The sequence below is a fragment of the Alternaria ethzedia genome (assembly GCF_023757985.1).
Source record: "Alternaria ethzedia strain BMP 0044 chromosome Unknown scaffold_70, whole genome shotgun sequence".
Classification (NCBI taxonomy): domain Eukaryota; kingdom Fungi; phylum Ascomycota; class Dothideomycetes; order Pleosporales; family Pleosporaceae; genus Alternaria; species Alternaria ethzedia.
Window position 1 is genome coordinate 1 of NW_026056263.1, and position 17,405 is coordinate 17,405.

General features: G+C 44.4%; 4 protein-coding genes across 4 annotated transcripts; 1 reads left to right on the forward strand and 3 right to left on the reverse strand.

Annotated features, from left to right (window-relative positions):
* Positions 1 to 4,538: 4,538 nt before the first annotated feature.
* On the reverse strand, positions 4,539 to 8,219 carry J4E87_011071 (uncharacterized protein; the record flags this gene model as incomplete). The annotated part of the gene is made up of 1 exon (XM_049382636.1): positions 4,539 to 8,219. One exon carries the CDS (start codon positions 8,217 to 8,219, stop codon positions 4,539 to 4,541), a length of 3,681 nt encoding a protein of 1,226 aa, XP_049227621.1.
* A 2,648-nt stretch (positions 8,220 to 10,867) lies between these two features.
* On the reverse strand, positions 10,868 to 12,485 carry J4E87_011072 (uncharacterized protein; the record flags this gene model as incomplete). Its single annotated transcript, XM_049382637.1, has 2 exons — positions 10,868 to 10,949; positions 11,038 to 12,485. 2 exons carry the CDS (start codon positions 12,483 to 12,485, stop codon positions 10,868 to 10,870), a joined length of 1,530 nt encoding a protein of 509 aa, XP_049227622.1.
* Positions 12,486 to 13,436: 951 nt separating this feature from the next.
* On the forward strand, positions 13,437 to 14,642 carry J4E87_011073 (uncharacterized protein; the record flags this gene model as incomplete). Its single annotated transcript, XM_049382638.1, has 1 exon — positions 13,437 to 14,642. One exon carries the CDS (start codon positions 13,437 to 13,439, stop codon positions 14,640 to 14,642), a length of 1,206 nt encoding a protein of 401 aa, XP_049227623.1.
* A 331-nt stretch (positions 14,643 to 14,973) lies between these two features.
* On the reverse strand, positions 14,974 to 16,823 carry J4E87_011074 (uncharacterized protein; the record flags this gene model as incomplete). The annotated part of the gene is made up of 5 exons (XM_049382639.1): positions 14,974 to 15,106; positions 15,172 to 15,671; positions 15,733 to 15,853; positions 15,908 to 16,528; positions 16,585 to 16,823. 5 exons carry the CDS (start codon positions 16,821 to 16,823, stop codon positions 14,974 to 14,976), a joined length of 1,614 nt encoding a protein of 537 aa, XP_049227624.1.
* Positions 16,824 to 17,405: the final 582 nt, after the last annotated feature.

Here is a 17,405-nt window from a genome sequence, read left to right on the forward strand (position 1 = left end):
AATAAAAAAAAAAAAAAAAAAAAAAAGATAATTTCTTAAGAAGTTTAAGCTTAGAGATTTTTTTTTTCTAATACTTCTACAATTAGAAAAACTAATTAAAAATACTTAAAAAGTAAAGAAGCTTTAGATTAAAAGCTACTAAAACATAGTTAGCTTTAAACTTTATATAGTAATAATACTTTAACTATATATAGTATATTTAGCTGTAAAGCCTTTATACTTTTTTATATATTTAAGTAATAAGTGTAAAAAGACTATAAAGTAAGTAATTCTATATTATTACTAGCTTAGTCTACTTTATTACTATACTCTTAGAATAATAATTTTTATTCTCTATTACTAATTAAGTTACTTAAACTAAATATAACTAATAATTACTTAATACTAATAAATAAATTCTTTAACCTATTCTACTATCTTATAAAAAACTCTTTTTAACTTATAAAATAGTAATTAGTAAGGTATAGTTAGAGTTTTTCTATAGATTTTTAATAAATTACTAGTCTTTTACATCTAAATTTTCTATTACTTTATTATTCTTTACCTTTTATTAAAGCTTTTAAAGTTAGAAGTATAGAAAAGAGAAGTAACTTTTATATTAACTATAAAGAACTATAACTACTAGTAAGTAGATAATAATTATTTTTAGAATATTAATCTTAATCTAATAGTTAATTACTTACTTAATTTATTTAATATATTCTAAAGCGCGTTGCTTTTTATTAAGCTCTTAAAAGTGCTTTTTTAAAAGCTTAAGAAATCTATATATACTTAAATTAATTAAGCTTATATCTAGGTTTATTAAAAGTTAAGTAATTAAAAGCTTTTTTTTAAGTAGGTAGGCTACTAATATAAAGACTAATAAAGCTACCTACTATTAGATTTTTAATATTTAAGAGTATTATAAAAAGTTTAAGTTTTAAGAGTTAAAAAGACTAAGCTTAATAAAAAAGTATTAGTTAATAAAAAAGAGAAGAAGAAATAAAGAGAGAAAGAGCTATATTAGTAAATATTTTCCTAAGAGAATTTATATTTTTTTAAAATTATAATATCTAGTTACTTTATTATTACTATAATTATAAGGTATAGTTATTAATTATAGATTCTATAGTTATACGTAGAGCTATTATTATTAACTAATTACTATAAAAAAAGCTACTTTACTAAGTAAGCTTTACGCTATACTAAGAGGTATAGCCTAAGCTTCTCTAGGCTAAAAATATATTATATCTATACTTATTTTATAACCTTTTTAAAACTAGTAAAGAGCTATACTAGACTTAGATATCTTTTAAATAATACCTACTTACTTATATATTTATCTTAATAAATATATATATAGTTTTACTATACTTACTATAATATAATTTAGTATAGTAACTATAATAAGCTTAATTAAGACATTACTTAAAATATATTCTTTACTAATAATTTAAAAACTTACTAATTATCTTATAAATATATTACTATATTATATAAAGGTATAATTTTTTAGAAAGTTATAAAGTAAAGTATAGTTACTATCTTTACTATAGAAGTAAAGCTACTTACTTTTTAGTATACTACTAAAAAAGCTATAGCACTTAGATATTTTTTTAAAAAGCTAGCGCTTAATTTTAAAGAATATTAAATAGTTTAGTATAATAATTAGTAAACTATTAAGCTAGTTATAAAAAAGAATAAGTATATTAATACTTAGCTTAAGTATATTAATATCTAGAATATATAGCTATATTAGAAATATACTAAAAAACATTTAAAAATTAAGTATTTAAAGACTATTATTATACTTTATAGATAAATTAACTAAATTTTTTACTTAGTAATAGTTTAAGAAGTTTAAATAGCTACTTAACTTATAAAATTTATAATATTTAATTTTTAAGAAGTAACTAAAGTAAAGAAATCTTTATTTAGACTACTACTATAAAAGTTAATTATACTTAAGCTAAATCTTAGTTACTCTAAATAGTAGTTAGTTAAAAAGAAAAAATTACTTATTATTAATAAAAGTATAAAATAGCTAAATTACTAAACTTTTTTACTAGACTAACTTATATAGCTACTAACTTACTAAGTAGTACTATAGTTATAATCTTCTTAGTTATAATTCTTAAAAGTAGTTTTATTAATCTAGCTATTATTATAGTTTTTAACTTTAGCTTATAAATAAGTAGTCTTAGTAGTATAAGCCTATATATAAGCTTTAAGTACTTAGTACTTATACTTAAAATATATTAGCTTACTTTAATTCTTAGACTTAGCTAGCTAATACTAAGTATAGTAGTAGAACTTACTACTTATAATACTAAATCTTAACCTATTTAACTAGTAATTATAAAGCTAAAACTTATAATACTAGAACTAGAATTTACGCTACTAAAACAAATAATAACTATAGTAATTACGCTACTAGTTCTATAGTAACTAATTTCTAAAACATAAAGCTTATAGCTAAAATACTAGTAGTAGCTACTACTAAAATAAGCTTTTAAAATTATAACTTAAGTAAAATAGTAATAGATTAAAAGCTATAAGTAAATAACTTTAACTAAAAGAAGTAGATAGTAGTATTAACTAGTAATTATTTATATTAATCTTTTTTTTTTACTCTCTTTTACTTTTATAAACTAAGTGTAAGTACTATATTAATAAAGGTTAATAAAAGTTATAAATAAAGTAAGTTTTAAGCTTTTTTTACTAAAAAACCTAGAAGTTTTACTTAATAATTTAGATAGAGTTTTAAAACTCTAAGCTTTTTTTTTCTACTCTTTATAAGTATAAAGATTTTAATAAAGCTTTTTTAATATTAGTAAGCTTTATTTAAGCTTTAACACTATAATTAAGTTAGTAAAAAGTTAAAAAAGCTAAAAAAAAAAATTAAGAACTTATATTATAACTATAGTACGCCTTTATATTAAAAAAGCGCTAGTATAGATTTTTATTAAGTACTTAGTACTTATAAATATTATAATATAAGTAGTACTAAACTTTATAAAAGTATATAAAGTTATTAGACTTTAGAATATTATTTAAAACTTATTAAGAAATATAATACTAATAGTAAAGATATTAAAAAGTTTTATAGTTAAGTATTACTTTAATTTACTTATACTAATAACTAGTATACTTTAAATACTAATTTTTTAAAGTTTTAAACTTAAAACCTTTTAATTACTTACTTAAGTAATAATAACTATAATCTAAGCTTATAGACTTTCTTTTTTTTTTAATATTAAATTCTTTACTTTTTTATATAATTAAATTACTAAAAGATTATATTTTTAAGCTAAGAAGTTTTACTACTAATAAAAATACTACTCTAAAAATTATACTTAATAGTTTAATAAATCTTTTTATTTTTAAAGTTACTAAATAAAAAGTACTTATAGTTAAAATAAAAAGCTTTATAAATAACCTCTAAGCGCTTCTAATATAAAACTTAATTTTAATATAGATTAGTAATCTTATTTTTTATAATACTCTAAGTTAGTATAGTATTAGTAGCTTAATTATATTATAGAAAGCTAAATATATAATTAGCTATTATTATTTTAGAAAAATATACTAAAAATTAATTAATAGCTACTAAAAGTTATTTATATAGTAAAGGTAAAGCGCTTATATATAAAGTATTATTAAGTAAAGTACTATTAAACTAAGTACTATTACGCTAAGTAGTAGTATATATATTAGAATTACTACTACTAAAGGTATTATTATTAAAGTATAAATTTTATACTATTATAGTAAAAGCTAAAGTGCTAATACTTATATCTATAAGTAAAGTTAAAAGTTAAGTTATTAAACTTAATTAATATAGTTAGCTATTTAATCTAAGTATAAAAGTAAAAACTTACTATAGTAATAGAAAGAATAAAAAAGTAAGTAGAGTAGTATATTAATTAAAGTAGAAGTTTAAGTCTAAAGCTTAAAAGCTAAAAATCTTAGATAAATAAGTAGATTAGATAAGTAGCTTATTAGCTTATTAGCTTAATTATCTTAAAAAAAGAAAAAAAAAAAGAAAAATTATAGTAAAGAAAAAAAATAAAAAACTTATTATTATTAATAAAGTCTTTAATTCTAGCCTAAGCGTATACTTATTTAACTAGCTAGCGTAGCTTATTAAGCTATTTATTATACTATAAACTTTATTTAAAAAAGGCTAGAAGCCTAGATCTTACTAATAGATTTTTTTTTTCTAGTTTAATATTAAAATTTTTATAAATATTAGCTATATTTTAAGCTATTATAGAGTAATTTTTAAATTTATTTAAGTAATATTTAAGTTATTAAACTTTGTTTAAATAAGTAAAAGCTTACTAATCTAGTTTAGATATAGTTTAGATTTTATTCTTTTACTAAATAGAGTTAATAAAATTAAGTATAACAAACTCTTCTATAGATAATAGTCTAAGCTATCTTATAGAAGAATTTAATCTTAAACTTAGATAAGATAAAGTAACTAATAAAAGAACATAGTATTTAAGACAGGTTATTTCCTAATACATATTACCTTGTAATTAACAAGTCTCTTCTTAGAGAAGCGGGATAAGTTTCGCTAGATCTTGCAATTTGATCGGCTTGCTAAGAAACATATTGAAGCCACTGCCGTACGCTTCAGCCCGCGCGGCCTCTGACTGCAACGCAGTAACTGCGATGATCTTCGATGCCGCCATACGATGCTTTTTCTCGTAGGATCGAATCCGCTGAACAGCCTCATAACCGTCCATGACCGGCATGTTGATATCCATAAGAATCACGTTCGGTATGCCAATTGCGCCATTGCCGATAGCGTGTGGCCCAGTACCTTGTTGTGACGAAAGACTACTGTGAGCGTTGACGAACGCATCGACAGCAAGTTGACCGTCCTGGGCGGTAAGATGAGGGTACTTGTGCTTCTTGGCAAAGGCAGCGAGAAGCTTAAGATTGACGTTGTTGTCATCGACAAGAAGCAGGGTCGGCATCTTAGTGGCCGACACCACTACAGAAGCGAGTGGTACTTTGATCAGAGGGGGTTCCGGCATTCGCGTCGTGGCAGATGGTGAGAACGAACGCGCTTGAGGGTCGAAAACACGATGACTCGGGGGGTGTACCAGCTGGACTTCTGCGGGCGACGGTCGTACCGGGACTACGTTTGCGACTTCAGCCAGTATTTCTGCCGACTTAGCCCCGAACTGTCCCACGCCAGGAACCTTTGCTGCAGCCGACAGTGGAGCAAGAGCTCGTACTTGGAGTTGATGATCAGTCTTAGCGTCGTGTTGAGCAACTCCATTCGCTAGAAGACCATTGCTGAGCTCTTCGTGGGCTTTTGGCCGCTCTGGGACTGTCATCGTACGCTTCTCGTGCAGGCGCAAAAGAGAAGATATTGTTCGAGCCACCTGTTTCACGCCACAAGGCAGAGCGATATGCTCCATCGTCAAACGAGGTTGAAGCTCGTCCGTTGCCCACTGATCGCGAAGCATCTGTGCACTCGGACTGTTGTTGCACAGGACGAGGATGGGCGCAATGTTGTCCTTCCTCTTTCTAGCCCCATCGTCTGTAGTTGTTTCCTTCCGGAGGGTCTCAAGGCATTCATTGACGTCGGCTTCCATGACAATCATGAGATCGTAGAAATCGCTGCGTTGCCACTCACATCGCGCAGACCGTACACTCAGAGAGGTGAGGACGTTCTCGATAGAAGAGATGGCTAACGCAGAAGCCGCTTCCGTTGGATTGACTTCAACGTTGGACGATGGATGCAGTCCCGTCGCGAGACCGACCTGGATGTTTTCGAAGGCCTTCGGGGTGACGTTACTTCCGTTCAAAGCCCCAATGCGACGCTCGCTATTCGGGTGATCCTCGAGCGGCACCCGTACAGTGAAGCAAGTACCTGTCCCATCTTGATCGCTTACGACTTCGATACTACCACCCATTGCATACACTATCCTGGAGACTATGTGCATACCCAGGCCTAGACCATCGGACAATGTGTCCTCCTGAGCAAAGTCATGGAAGAGACGGTCACTCTGGAACTTCTTCGACATGCCCTTTCCGGTGTCGGAAACAGTAAGCACAGCGTCAAAACGTCGCCGCGATCCCAGTTTCGGCTCTTGCTTTAGGAAGACCCGTATATGCCCGGAAGGCGTGTATTTGAGTGCATTGGTGACGAGATTGATGCAAACGCGCTTCCAGCCGCCTGTGGCTAAGCTGCAATGCCAAGGCCTGCCGTCGGATCGATCAATGTCGAGGATGACCGGTGGATGAGTGTGATCTTTTGCATTCTGGCCGTAATAGAAGGAGTATACGGTCGATACAACCGCGTCCTCGGTCAAGTCATCAAGTGCTATGTTCATGTCCAGCGCTTTCAGATCGTCAGCAGAAGAGCTCGCGGTTGGTGGAAGAAGCTTGTGGCTGATGTTTGAGCTTTTTACAGCACCCTTTCTCAAACGCCGGCTCTTGAGATCTGCAAAGTCGAGAAGGTGTTCGATGATATCGAGCAAGGTACGTCCACAGGAGTTGATCTGTTCGACAAAAGACGTAGCTATATCGTCCAAGGTCTGTTCCGCTAGTAACTCGCACGAACCCAATATGCCGTGTAGTGGAGAGCGAAGTTCGTGAGATATAGTCGAAATGAAGTCTGACTTGGCTTTGTCGGTGCCCAGAACCTCCAGACGCTTGGTTTCCGCGACGATGATGTCGCAGAAAGCATCGACGAATTGCATCTCCGTGTCCTTGGCGATATTCCTGAGTGGGTCACACGTCCAGTAGAGACCCGCAACCGCCCACCGTTTTTTGGTGTAGTCCCATATCCCATTGAGTGCTATGCAACGTGATCCGGGAAACACGCCCTGCAAGATATCTCCATCATTCCGTCGATCTTGACGATGGGTTTTGCGTTGTTCATTGCTTGATGATCGTGCTCTCGCAGCACTGACACCAGCCCCAGACTCGTCCGAAGAAACATCGTCTTCGGAATAGATTCTGAAGTCTTCGTCAAACTTCCAAACTCTTCCAAGCGGATTACGACGCATGAGCCTGCGTAAGAACGATTCCGTCAATTTGGTGGGAGGCTCACCCGTCGGATGTCTTGTTCCCATGCTGTGGTTTCGCGTTGTTTGTGCAAAGCCTAGCACCTGGCAGGCGGTTGCATGTTCGGTTTGTGACTCATTTGTAGGGTCTGAATGTGAAATGACGACTGCCGAATCATCGCTATCAGCGTTACTCCCCTCATTGGACTCCGCAGCTTGTGAATCGCTCAGTCCGCCAAATTCTCGGACCGAGGCGTCGAGGAAGGCGACACCGTCTAGTTCGAGTGATTGGCAAAGAATTTCCGCAGCACGTTGATACGTACTACTGGGATCGTCGGCATCTTCACGCCGACGAGGCTGTGGATGGGTTGTGAAGCCTTCTGCTGGAGAAGCAAAATGTTTCGGTATATTCACGGTGTTTGTCCGCACATGTGGATCGAGCAACGCATGTTTCCGATCGGTTAGCCGGGCTGCTCCGCTATAGTCGCTCGATCGCTGATGATGATGAAAAGTGGGGTTCTCAGATACCTGCGCGTTGCCGGTTGATGAGCTGTTCTCATGCTGAGCGGGTAAGGGGACTCCTACCGACTGCGAAGGCGTCATAGCGGGAGTACTTGTGGGGTCCATCAAGGCCTCGGGCGAGCGAAACTGACCTGAGTAAACTTCCTGAACTCCGACGCCGCCGTTCTTCACAGGCACATTAGTTGCGGGCGACGCTTTGCGAGCGGCACCCGACGTTCCTCGAACAAAATCTCCAAGACCTGCCACCATGCGATTGGTTTGTTGCCGTTCTGAGAGAGCACGCACAGATTCGAGGTGGTTTATAACAGTTTGCGACATGTCGCCCAAGAAGCTGAGATCTTTTTGCGAGATTCCATTGCGAACTTTGTCGTCGAGGATGCAGTATGCACCAATGTTGACTCCAGATGGTGTTGTGATGGGCACACCTGCGTAGAAGCGGCCGTTGGGAAAGCCAGTGACGTACGGCCTGGTAGAAAGGTCCGGATGCTTGGTCAAGTCGTTTACTACGAAGGCGCTCTTCCGGATGTCGCCGTCTGCAGCACTAGAGATGGGAAACGAAGGAAGATTGACGGTCGTCTCGCAACAAGCAACATCGCGGGGAATGATAGAGTGACCCATCCACATCTCATCTCCGGGTTCGTGGATCGCATCATCTACGAGTGATAGCGTTTGTGTCGCCTCGGCCATGATGTAGGCATGGTTGACATCGAAGAAGAAGATCAAACAACGTCGGGCCCTCAATCTCATAGCACCCAGCTGGCAAAATGCTGTGAGGATCTTATCGGGGCACGAGACGGCCTTGTGTCTCGCTCTCGCCTCGGGATTGCGCACGTCGCAATATTGTGGGCCATAGTCAGACATCTGCCGGAAGGGGCCATAGTATCTTTACGAAAACATCAGTCCTGTCGAAACATGGTTGAGAAGCAGCTAATGGATGATCGGGTGTACCGGTAGAATTGCTGCTCGCGCCTGCCTTCGCCGCGAACAGCTTTGCGAGACTCCCACGTGCGGCCTGGCCCTAGGCAAGCACCTCCAGTGCATGCATCTTGCATGACTACCGACGCGATCGAAGATACTTGTAATCCCGTGATCGTCTGGGCGATTTGATAGTATGGTGTTGGGCGAGAAGGTTGTCAGTAGCGGCAAAAGCAAAGCGCGACGGTTTGCCACCCCTTAGGAATCTCGGGGCTAGCGCATCGTTGCTTCGCGGCCCGACAAGAGACGGGACGCGTCGCGCTGAGCTGTGCGCAACCGGCATTGAAATGGCTACGTGTTCTATCATCAACTTCGGGATGCATAACGCGTTGATTGATCCAGTCAATTCCAGGAGGGGCGAGGAAACGCAAATCTACGGTTGGCGCAGTATATAGGTATGGGATCGGGAGTTTCAGATGCAGGGCGACGGCTATCTGTCGCCTCTGCGATGAGCGCAAACGTATCCTAGCTCCCAGCCCCACCAAATCGTTCATCGCACAGGCCTGCCGCTGAGTCCCCCATTGTGTGAACGGGTACTTCCGCATCATTGCGAACCATCCCCCAGTAGATTCTCGTCTGCTAGCTATTAGGTACAAGATACTAGATGTTAAGCGTGATGCAAAAGGTCTTTGTAGCGAAATTAAGATTAATTGCTTAAACAAGTGCAGGCTCAGCAGGCTAGACCCCTTACCAGAAAATCGACTTGTTTGATCTCTGCTAAAGATCTAGGTAACGAAATGCCGTTAATGGGCACCGCATTCCGATGTGAGATGGGTGAATCTTGGGTGACCTTCGCGGAGCCAGTATCCCGCACTCTCCACTTCATCATCTCGGCCGTCTCCCACCGGTAGCTTCAAGGGCGGACTCGGGTAGCGCTCGAGAGATCTGTATTGTACCTGAGGCTCCTCATTGTCCAAAGCTCTCCACTTCGATCGTTTCTGCCATCCACTGGCGGGGGCTTCACGTGGATGCTGGATTATGGGCCGAGCGGACTGGATCGCTCTATAGTGCGTTTCAGGCACCTCGACTATCATATTGCGCAACTGTCTTGACCTCCAGAAGGCATCGAGTAGGGGTAAGGCTGGACCAGTGAGTAGATCGTGGCGATGCCGGTCCCAGTAAACGAGCAGGGACACATAGAATTTGCGGAGACTGGGGCAGTATTTGACGATGTTATCGAGAATGGGCTCCAGGTGGTCCATCTTGAAGAAGGGGGTGCCATCATCTTGTTCAATACGATGTGCCTCAACCGTCAGCTCCAAAGAAGTGATTGCCGCCAATCGATTGTGCGGAATCAGTCTTGGAAGCTGAAGAAGCAAGGGCTCGCTCTGGAGGCTTATCCAGTTGACGGAATACAAGACCTCAACCCCTTCCATGTACGCCTGCCTGCAAGACAGCAGAAACCCCATAGCGCCAATATCATACACCCCAGAACGCACATCGGGGTCGTTTGGGTCGCTCCTGTTATGTCGGCCCTCCTCCATGTCCTTTATGCACGAATCGATCCACGGGCCTCTCCAATGCCATGGCATGGATGGCTTCCATAATGGGTGATTACGTCCGCAAGGGATGCCCCTCCATTGCCATGCGCCTGCTTGCTGTACAAGATCCATGTGGAGCATGCGTCTATCGAAGGCCATGGACAAGATGATGCTTCGGATGTCGTACGGCAGCTGGAAGAAGAGGCATGCTGGTGTGTCGATCGAAGTCGGTGTAATCGGTCGTCGCGAAGAAGGTAGAAACGGAGGCTCGTCCGGGAATGGCGGTTTGGGGCTCGATTCGATGCGCAGGTACTTCTTCAGCCATGCGCTGAGGCTGGGCATGGTTGGGGACGCGTGAAGAGGATGGCCTTGATGGACAGGGAAGAGATCAGGCAATAGGTAGTAAGCTCATACATAGGTAGCTATCGTCCGCCCGAACGCGTGTGGCACACGACATGTGTGCGGCGACGCACTGGCGTTATGAAGAAGGCGGCCGCTGATTGCGCCTCCGTTCTCGTTTGTCACCCCTGCATCAACCGCCAAGGAACGGCAATTTGCCCATAATGATCTGATGTACAATGCAAGGGGCGTCACATAGTTGGCGGCGCGCATCGTTCTAGGGAAAAGACTGCCCCTCTCATTCGGGGTTTGGACCGTCTCCAGCCCGAGAGGTCCACGGGTCTAATCTATCTAGCGCGTTTGCCAAGACAATTTGCCGCTAGTCTGGATCCACCATCCACAATCTGGTCCAACACCGCGCCGCAAGACACCATCACCGCATGTAAGCAAAGTTACACTTATCAACAGCTATCTTGATAACATGTTGACAGCGCCAAGGCGGCACGTTCTGCGCCTAGATCTGCACTGCCATCAAATAGATCATACCCCAACGCAGTAGTAGTAATCAGGCCACAGGTTTTGGCAGTCGTTGCCCACGGCGGGATTCCACTCGTAGAATTGGCTGTATGATAATGTCAGTATGAGCTTCGAGATGGTAGAGCTCCAAGAGATGGGACCGTGGGAAGAGGTTGGACGCGGAAAGCACTTACGCCAAAGAGATGCCGGCGCCAGTCGCCATCGCGTAGCAGAACTCGTCTGGCTGCTGGAGGTGGAAGCTCACACAATTGTCCGCCATGCCTTCGCGAACAGGTGAAGGTGTCTGCACAGGCTCAGTTGGCTTTGTTGTAGTGGTTGTCGGCTGCGTCGCAGTCGGTTGTATGGTCTCTGTCATTTGCGTCGGCGAAGGCGCGCCTGGAGTGCGCGTAGTCGGCGTGCCCGGGCGACCTATACAGTACCATGCATCTGAAACGATGCCGGCGCAATCGCCGAAAACGGAGGGATTCCACTTCGCGAAGTCGGCCTCGCTGAAGCTACCGAACATAAGCGCGATAATGTCGCACGTGTCGTCGAAGGTTGTCTGATACCATCGCGTGCAGTCGTTGGGGTATCCCAGAGGGATTTTGCCCTCCGTCGGTTTGGCCGTCTGATGTGCGGGTAGAGGGAGATCAGCATCCGCGTATGCGCCAACACAGTACCAAGTGTCGAGCCAAAGACCTAGGCAATTACCATCGAGGGCTGGGTTCCACGACAAGAACTGCTGTTGCGAGAAGTAGCCGTACAACTTCACAATGTCATTGCAATTTTGGTCGGCTTTGGCCTGATGGAACACTTTGCAGTTGGATGGCATGGGTCCATGCGATGGGATTGGTGCGAAACTCGAATCGGCTGTGGGTAGTGTAACAGGCGTGTAATCGGTTGGCTCAGGAGGCGCGGTGAAGTCTGGCTGGGCCGTCTGCCATATCAGATCCGTGTTACCTGTTTGTCTTTGAACGCCAACACAGACCCAGTAATCGGCGAGAAGCATCTCACAATCGTCCTTGGTCGTCGGATTCCAGCTCACAAACTCGTCGATGGATTTTAGACCGAACTTATCTACCGTTCGCTGACATGTGTCGCCGGGCATAACGCGGTACCACGAGTTGCAAATTTCTGTCTGCCCTGCGAGCGTCTTGGTAGGTGGCCATGCATTGTCGGTACTGGTAGTTGACACGTTCCACGAGGTGACGGGGTGCAAGACAGAATAAGTCGAGTTGTACGAAGTGCTCGTCGTTGCAGGGGTTGACGTGATGGCCGTCTGAGAAGTGATTCCGGATGAAGATGATTTGGAACCAGAAGTGAACGTGGATGTAGGACGCGAGGATATGGTAGGTCTGGTACTGGTCTTTCCCACGCTCACACAGTAGGCCGAGTCGAGCCAAAAGTTGTCGCGACAGTCGGAGGAAACCGCGGGGTTCCACTCAAGGAACTGCTCCGTGGATATACCGTAGGCTTGAGACACGATCTGACAATTCTCGTCCTTGACCACGGTATGCCATCCGTTGCAGCTCTCGGGCTGGCCCGGGTGTACTGGACCTGTAGGACTGGAGTCTTGGGCACCGACGACTGTGAGAAGTAGGCCCGCAGCCAGGCAACGCGTTTGTTGGCTGAGTAAACGCATGGTCAAACTTGACACAGCAGCTAGGCGAGCGGCTAGCTATGAAAGTAGTCGAAAGACCAGTGTGTACAACCAGTCCTCGAAGATTGAAGCTCGACGCAAGAGGATCGCGAAATGCTCTGGTTCTGCTTTGAATGTACGAAAACGAATGAACACGCCTTGAAATCCAGGTGTAAGGGGATGTCCAGCGGCCCGAAAACCAGAATGCGATACTAGAATACTCATTGGGTACAATGCCGAGTTTGATAAGGCCAGCCGTCCATCATTCTAGTCGTCTGACTGATGCAAGGATGCATGTCTGGGCAGGGTCTTTCAGGTAGAGCGGCGATGATGCTCGCTTCCTAGCCGCATGTCGTAGTGCTTGATGGTGCAACTGACAGAATTAGCCTATTGGCGCAGATTCTTAGTGGGGCTAAGGCGGCTAAGCTCACCTGCAGGAACCCGCCGTGCCGCCACGGACAAAGTTTTATCATCCTCTTTCTTCACCACGTTACATTGCATGTCTTAGCCTCAGGATTCTGCCAAGCATAGCTCATATCGGATGCAAGCAGGGCGTAATCGATAGGGGTCGGGACCTGCCCTTTTCGATTACCACGACCGGGACAAGTGGGGACGTATGATTGAAGCTAACATAGCATGCTGACTGGATGACCATCAGGGCGGGAACTGCACAACGGCAAAATTTATTGGCGCATTCTATCGAAAGAGACTGTAAGCGAAAGGTCCCAACAGAGATGGGCATCTACCTGCGTAGGCAGCCTTGCGCAAAGCCGAGACCAGGGCCGGATGGGGCTTGAGTCCAGGTATGTTGTGTGCTGTTCACTCGGCGCAATTCATCTTTGAATACTTGTTACCGTTGCTTGGTTGTTGGATATCACCAATTCGCCGTCTCGAGCGGAAGTCACTCGTTAGCTCATTCACTCATACACTCGTTTACCAACACACTTGTTCAACATGCATCTTTTTTCCATTCTCATCTTCTTGCTCGCCAGCGCCGATGGAGTTCTTGGTGGCAGCAGGTTTTGGGAGGCCAAAGCACCAAACAAACGTACAAACCCTCGCCCTGACTACTCAGCCATCGAAACCCTCAACGCGACTTCGTCACTCAGCAAGCGCGCTTTTTCCATCGAGAGCCGGCCAGGTCAAGCAGGGTTGCCGCGCATCTGGCCAAAAAAGACGATCAGATACTGCTTCGAAAACTCGCAGGGTCACGATAAGCTCGAGGGCCTCTTCAAGTCGGCCATAGAACTGTGGGCTCAGCTTAATAGACATGGCTTCAAGTACGAGCCCGTCTCAGATGCAGAATGCGAGTCTGAAGAGAAGCGCGACTCCGTATTGCACATCCATTACAACGACTACGGCAGGTTTTCCACGACGCTGGGCATTCCCGTAGTCGACGCACAGGAGATCGTGGACAACCCTGGGACAGCCATCCGTGGGCCAACCATGCATCTTTCTGACAAGGAAGGTGTCGGTCAAGAAAGTACCGAAGCCAATATTGCCCACGAGTTAGGTCACGCCTGGGGCCTTGCCCATGAGCACCAAAACCCGCATCACTGGGAACAGAGCGACATGTTGGGGCCCTCTTGGAACATTCCTCTGCACAATGACAAAGTGTACTTCGAGACATCCGACTTCAATTGTGGAAACCTCGAAGACCATTACAAGATTCACAAATCAGTACAGGTTCTCATTGATACGGAAACAGACGAAGAAGAGCGGACAGTCTTGCAGGATGAATACAACAACCTTTGCGTGCGGCGCGTTGTTGCCAACAAATATGGTTTTAGCGCTGCTGATTGGCTTCCCGTCGACAACACTGCGAACATGTTTCGAGACGCGCAGTTTGACCCAGATTCGATCATGTTGTATCCTTCTCGCGCTGGCGGCGGCGACAATGGCCAGAACCGACGTGTCATCATGAGATACAAAAAGGACTCAATCCCAGGCCTGGGGGACGAGCGACTCATCCCGATCCGACAACGCCCCAGCAACATGGATGTCGATCGCATAGCCATCCTCTATGGCAACCCCGCGCCTTCAACCCTGGAGGTGCCGCACAATTCGGGATCAAGCGGGTTCCATAGCAGACTCGAGGAGGCGAGGAGCAGTGGAGGATTTTCTCGCGCCGGCGACACCAGAGACAATGCATGTGGATGAGCACCGCGTGTGCAAGTACCCACCAAGTCCGCTTGTGGATCACTTGAATAGAATTTCGTTATGATTACTGAGCACTCTTAGCTACAATCACATACATGTCGTCATATCCGTGTACGCTTCGCGTGAAACTGGGTGTTGATCTTGTCAAGGTAATAGATGAGGGCAAGAGGCCACCCACAGGCCGTGCACTGGTCACGAACTTCACGCGGACGGGCAAGTATCCTTGCCATCAACCAGAAGATGAATTGCGAATGCGATTTATTCATGGCTGTGAACGTCACTCATAACGGATGAATCCAAATGTGTTCCTTGAACATGCCCAGGTTGCTAGCTACAACTCGGGTCTCGCACCGCATTCAAAGACCTGTCTTGGTTTGTACGTAGGCATTGGTCGCCTCTGGATGTTTTTGCCAAGAGCGTTTGTAAGCGTACCATCGTCGAGATCTATAGCCCAGACCATAGTTCTGCAGTCTCGTTAGCCAAAAGTCTCAGGTTCGCGATGCATCAAGAACAAGATCGTCGCACTTACCCTCCCAAGCAATGCTGATGAGCGAAATCGACCTTTGTTCCCAACGTTTGGGTGTCGTCGAAAGACACCCACTGATTAGAGTCCCAAGTGACAATCTTGACAGCGGCCTCTTTGTCATGGGTGACAGTGGCGCCATTGGCGATGACCTCGTTGATTTCCGCCGCCGACAGCACGCCGGGCGTGCCAGTGCATGCGCCGCCGTTAGCGCCATCGCTAAACTCACAGCCAGCCGTCATGCAACCAGGGTCCTTCATCGTGAAGCTGCGGCCATAGAACCCGAGACCCAATACAACACGCTCTGGATTGATGTTGTTGCGCCACAAAAGTTCGAGACCCATCTTGATTTCCGTCAAGTTTGTGTGAGCCTGGGCGATAGGGCCGAGACTGTCGATGCTGGCGTCCCAGACACCGTGGATGTCATACGTCATCATGTTGAACCAGTCGAGATATGGCTCCATGCCTTGGAGGTTGAAGCCACGGAGATACCAGTAAGAGGCAGGCTATTGGGGTCAGTCGCGATGCAACAATAAAAAAGTATAGCAGGAACTGGTTGCTACTCACAAGAGTCAGGCTGATGCCGTATTCCCGACCTGACGAGTTCAAGCGCTCTCGAAGCCTCCGCAGAAGATTGACGTAGTTGTCGAAGTCTTCGGGTATGCCGCCTCGATCCTCAGCCACAGGACTAAAGCGCGTGTGTCAGCTTAGCTGCCAGATATGATGAGAGGTTGTCACTTACTACTCCCAGTCCAGATCAACGCCATCTAGGTTATATCGCCTCATGAATGTCAACAGTGAGTCGAAGAACTTGTCTTGGTTTGCTTCGCTGGCGGCCATGTCGGAGAAGGCAGTCCGGTACGGGCCGGGATCGTTCATAGCCCAGCCTCCAACAGCAATCCAGATCTTGAGGCCAGGCTGTCTCTCCTTGAGGGCTGCGACACGACCGTAACGTGATCCGGTACCTGGATCCATGTCCTCGATGTGGAACGTTTTGGGGTTGATAAGAGCAAAGGCAAAGTTGATGTGCGTCCAGTGGCCCAGCGGAATGTCCTCAGGCTCCATGTTACCACAAGGGCGCTGGAAGTTCCAGCCCTCGTAGTAGCCGATGGTGCGCGCGTCGGCACTCCGCTGCGAGAGGTCGCACTGAGGATGCGGCACAGGATTGGGGCCGCAGAAGTCAACCGTCGTGCCACAGAAGCCATGCTCACTACAGCACACGTTGAGTGGGCAAGTAGTGAGGTTCGCATACTGGAGACCCCAGGTGCCGGGATCGCATTCAGATTTACGACTACAATCGCTGGTGCATTTGTCGCCGCAGAAGACGGGACCAAAACCACAGGCACCAGTACCGGTGTCATCGCTGACGACTGTCATTAACATCATGGCCGATTGTACATGCTCATATCGCCGACTTACAGAGGTCCGCAGCATCCAAGGTCACATGACTTAGTTGCAGTGCATGTGTAGTCCGGCTTCTCATTTGCTTTGATAAGCATCTCTCTAGCCTCAGGCGTGGTTTCCTGGCCAGCAACGTTTTCCATGAGTAGCCTGACTTCCGCTTGTCCGCCGAAAGAGCCCAGATCAAGTGCTTCCGCAGTCAGAAGGAGGCCCAGGCTGAGGGCCAGGCCCTTGAATGAAACACCTCTGGGTGTCATGATGATGTGGAATGAGTGTTTGTACAACAAGTTTCAAGAAACAAGAAAAGCGCGATCAATGTCCCCAGCGAGAAAGACAGCTTGACGAAGAGCGTAGTGATACCGAGTGGGACGAGACATCCACGGCCGGACGATGATCGAGCGGCGCGCAGCGCCAATTCCCGTCCCGTACCTGGCTCACAGCTGCGGTCATCAGGGGCGGCCTGGCAAACCTGCCGCCAGGCCCGTAGGCGAGCAAGGCGAAATCAATAAGAAACTCATTTGCTGTAGTGTCAGCTCCGGCGCGATGTATGTGCCAAGATGAACGAAGGATGAGGTTGAGTTTGTCGAGGTGGGTCAACGCGAGGACCCTGCCGAGCCGGGACGCCACTAAATTCCGCCCTGCATTTAGCCGCCGAGCACCTCCATCGTCTTAACCTCAATCAGCGACCCCCGACACTATCTCGTTGATGCAGGTACGCCCTGCAGCATGCGCCTAGGCTGTGAACGCAAATGAGCTGGCTCGTGAGTGGTGGATTCGTACGTACCTGGATGGGATTCTACCATTGTCAGGCCGATACGCTGATGGTACCTGGGTAGGTC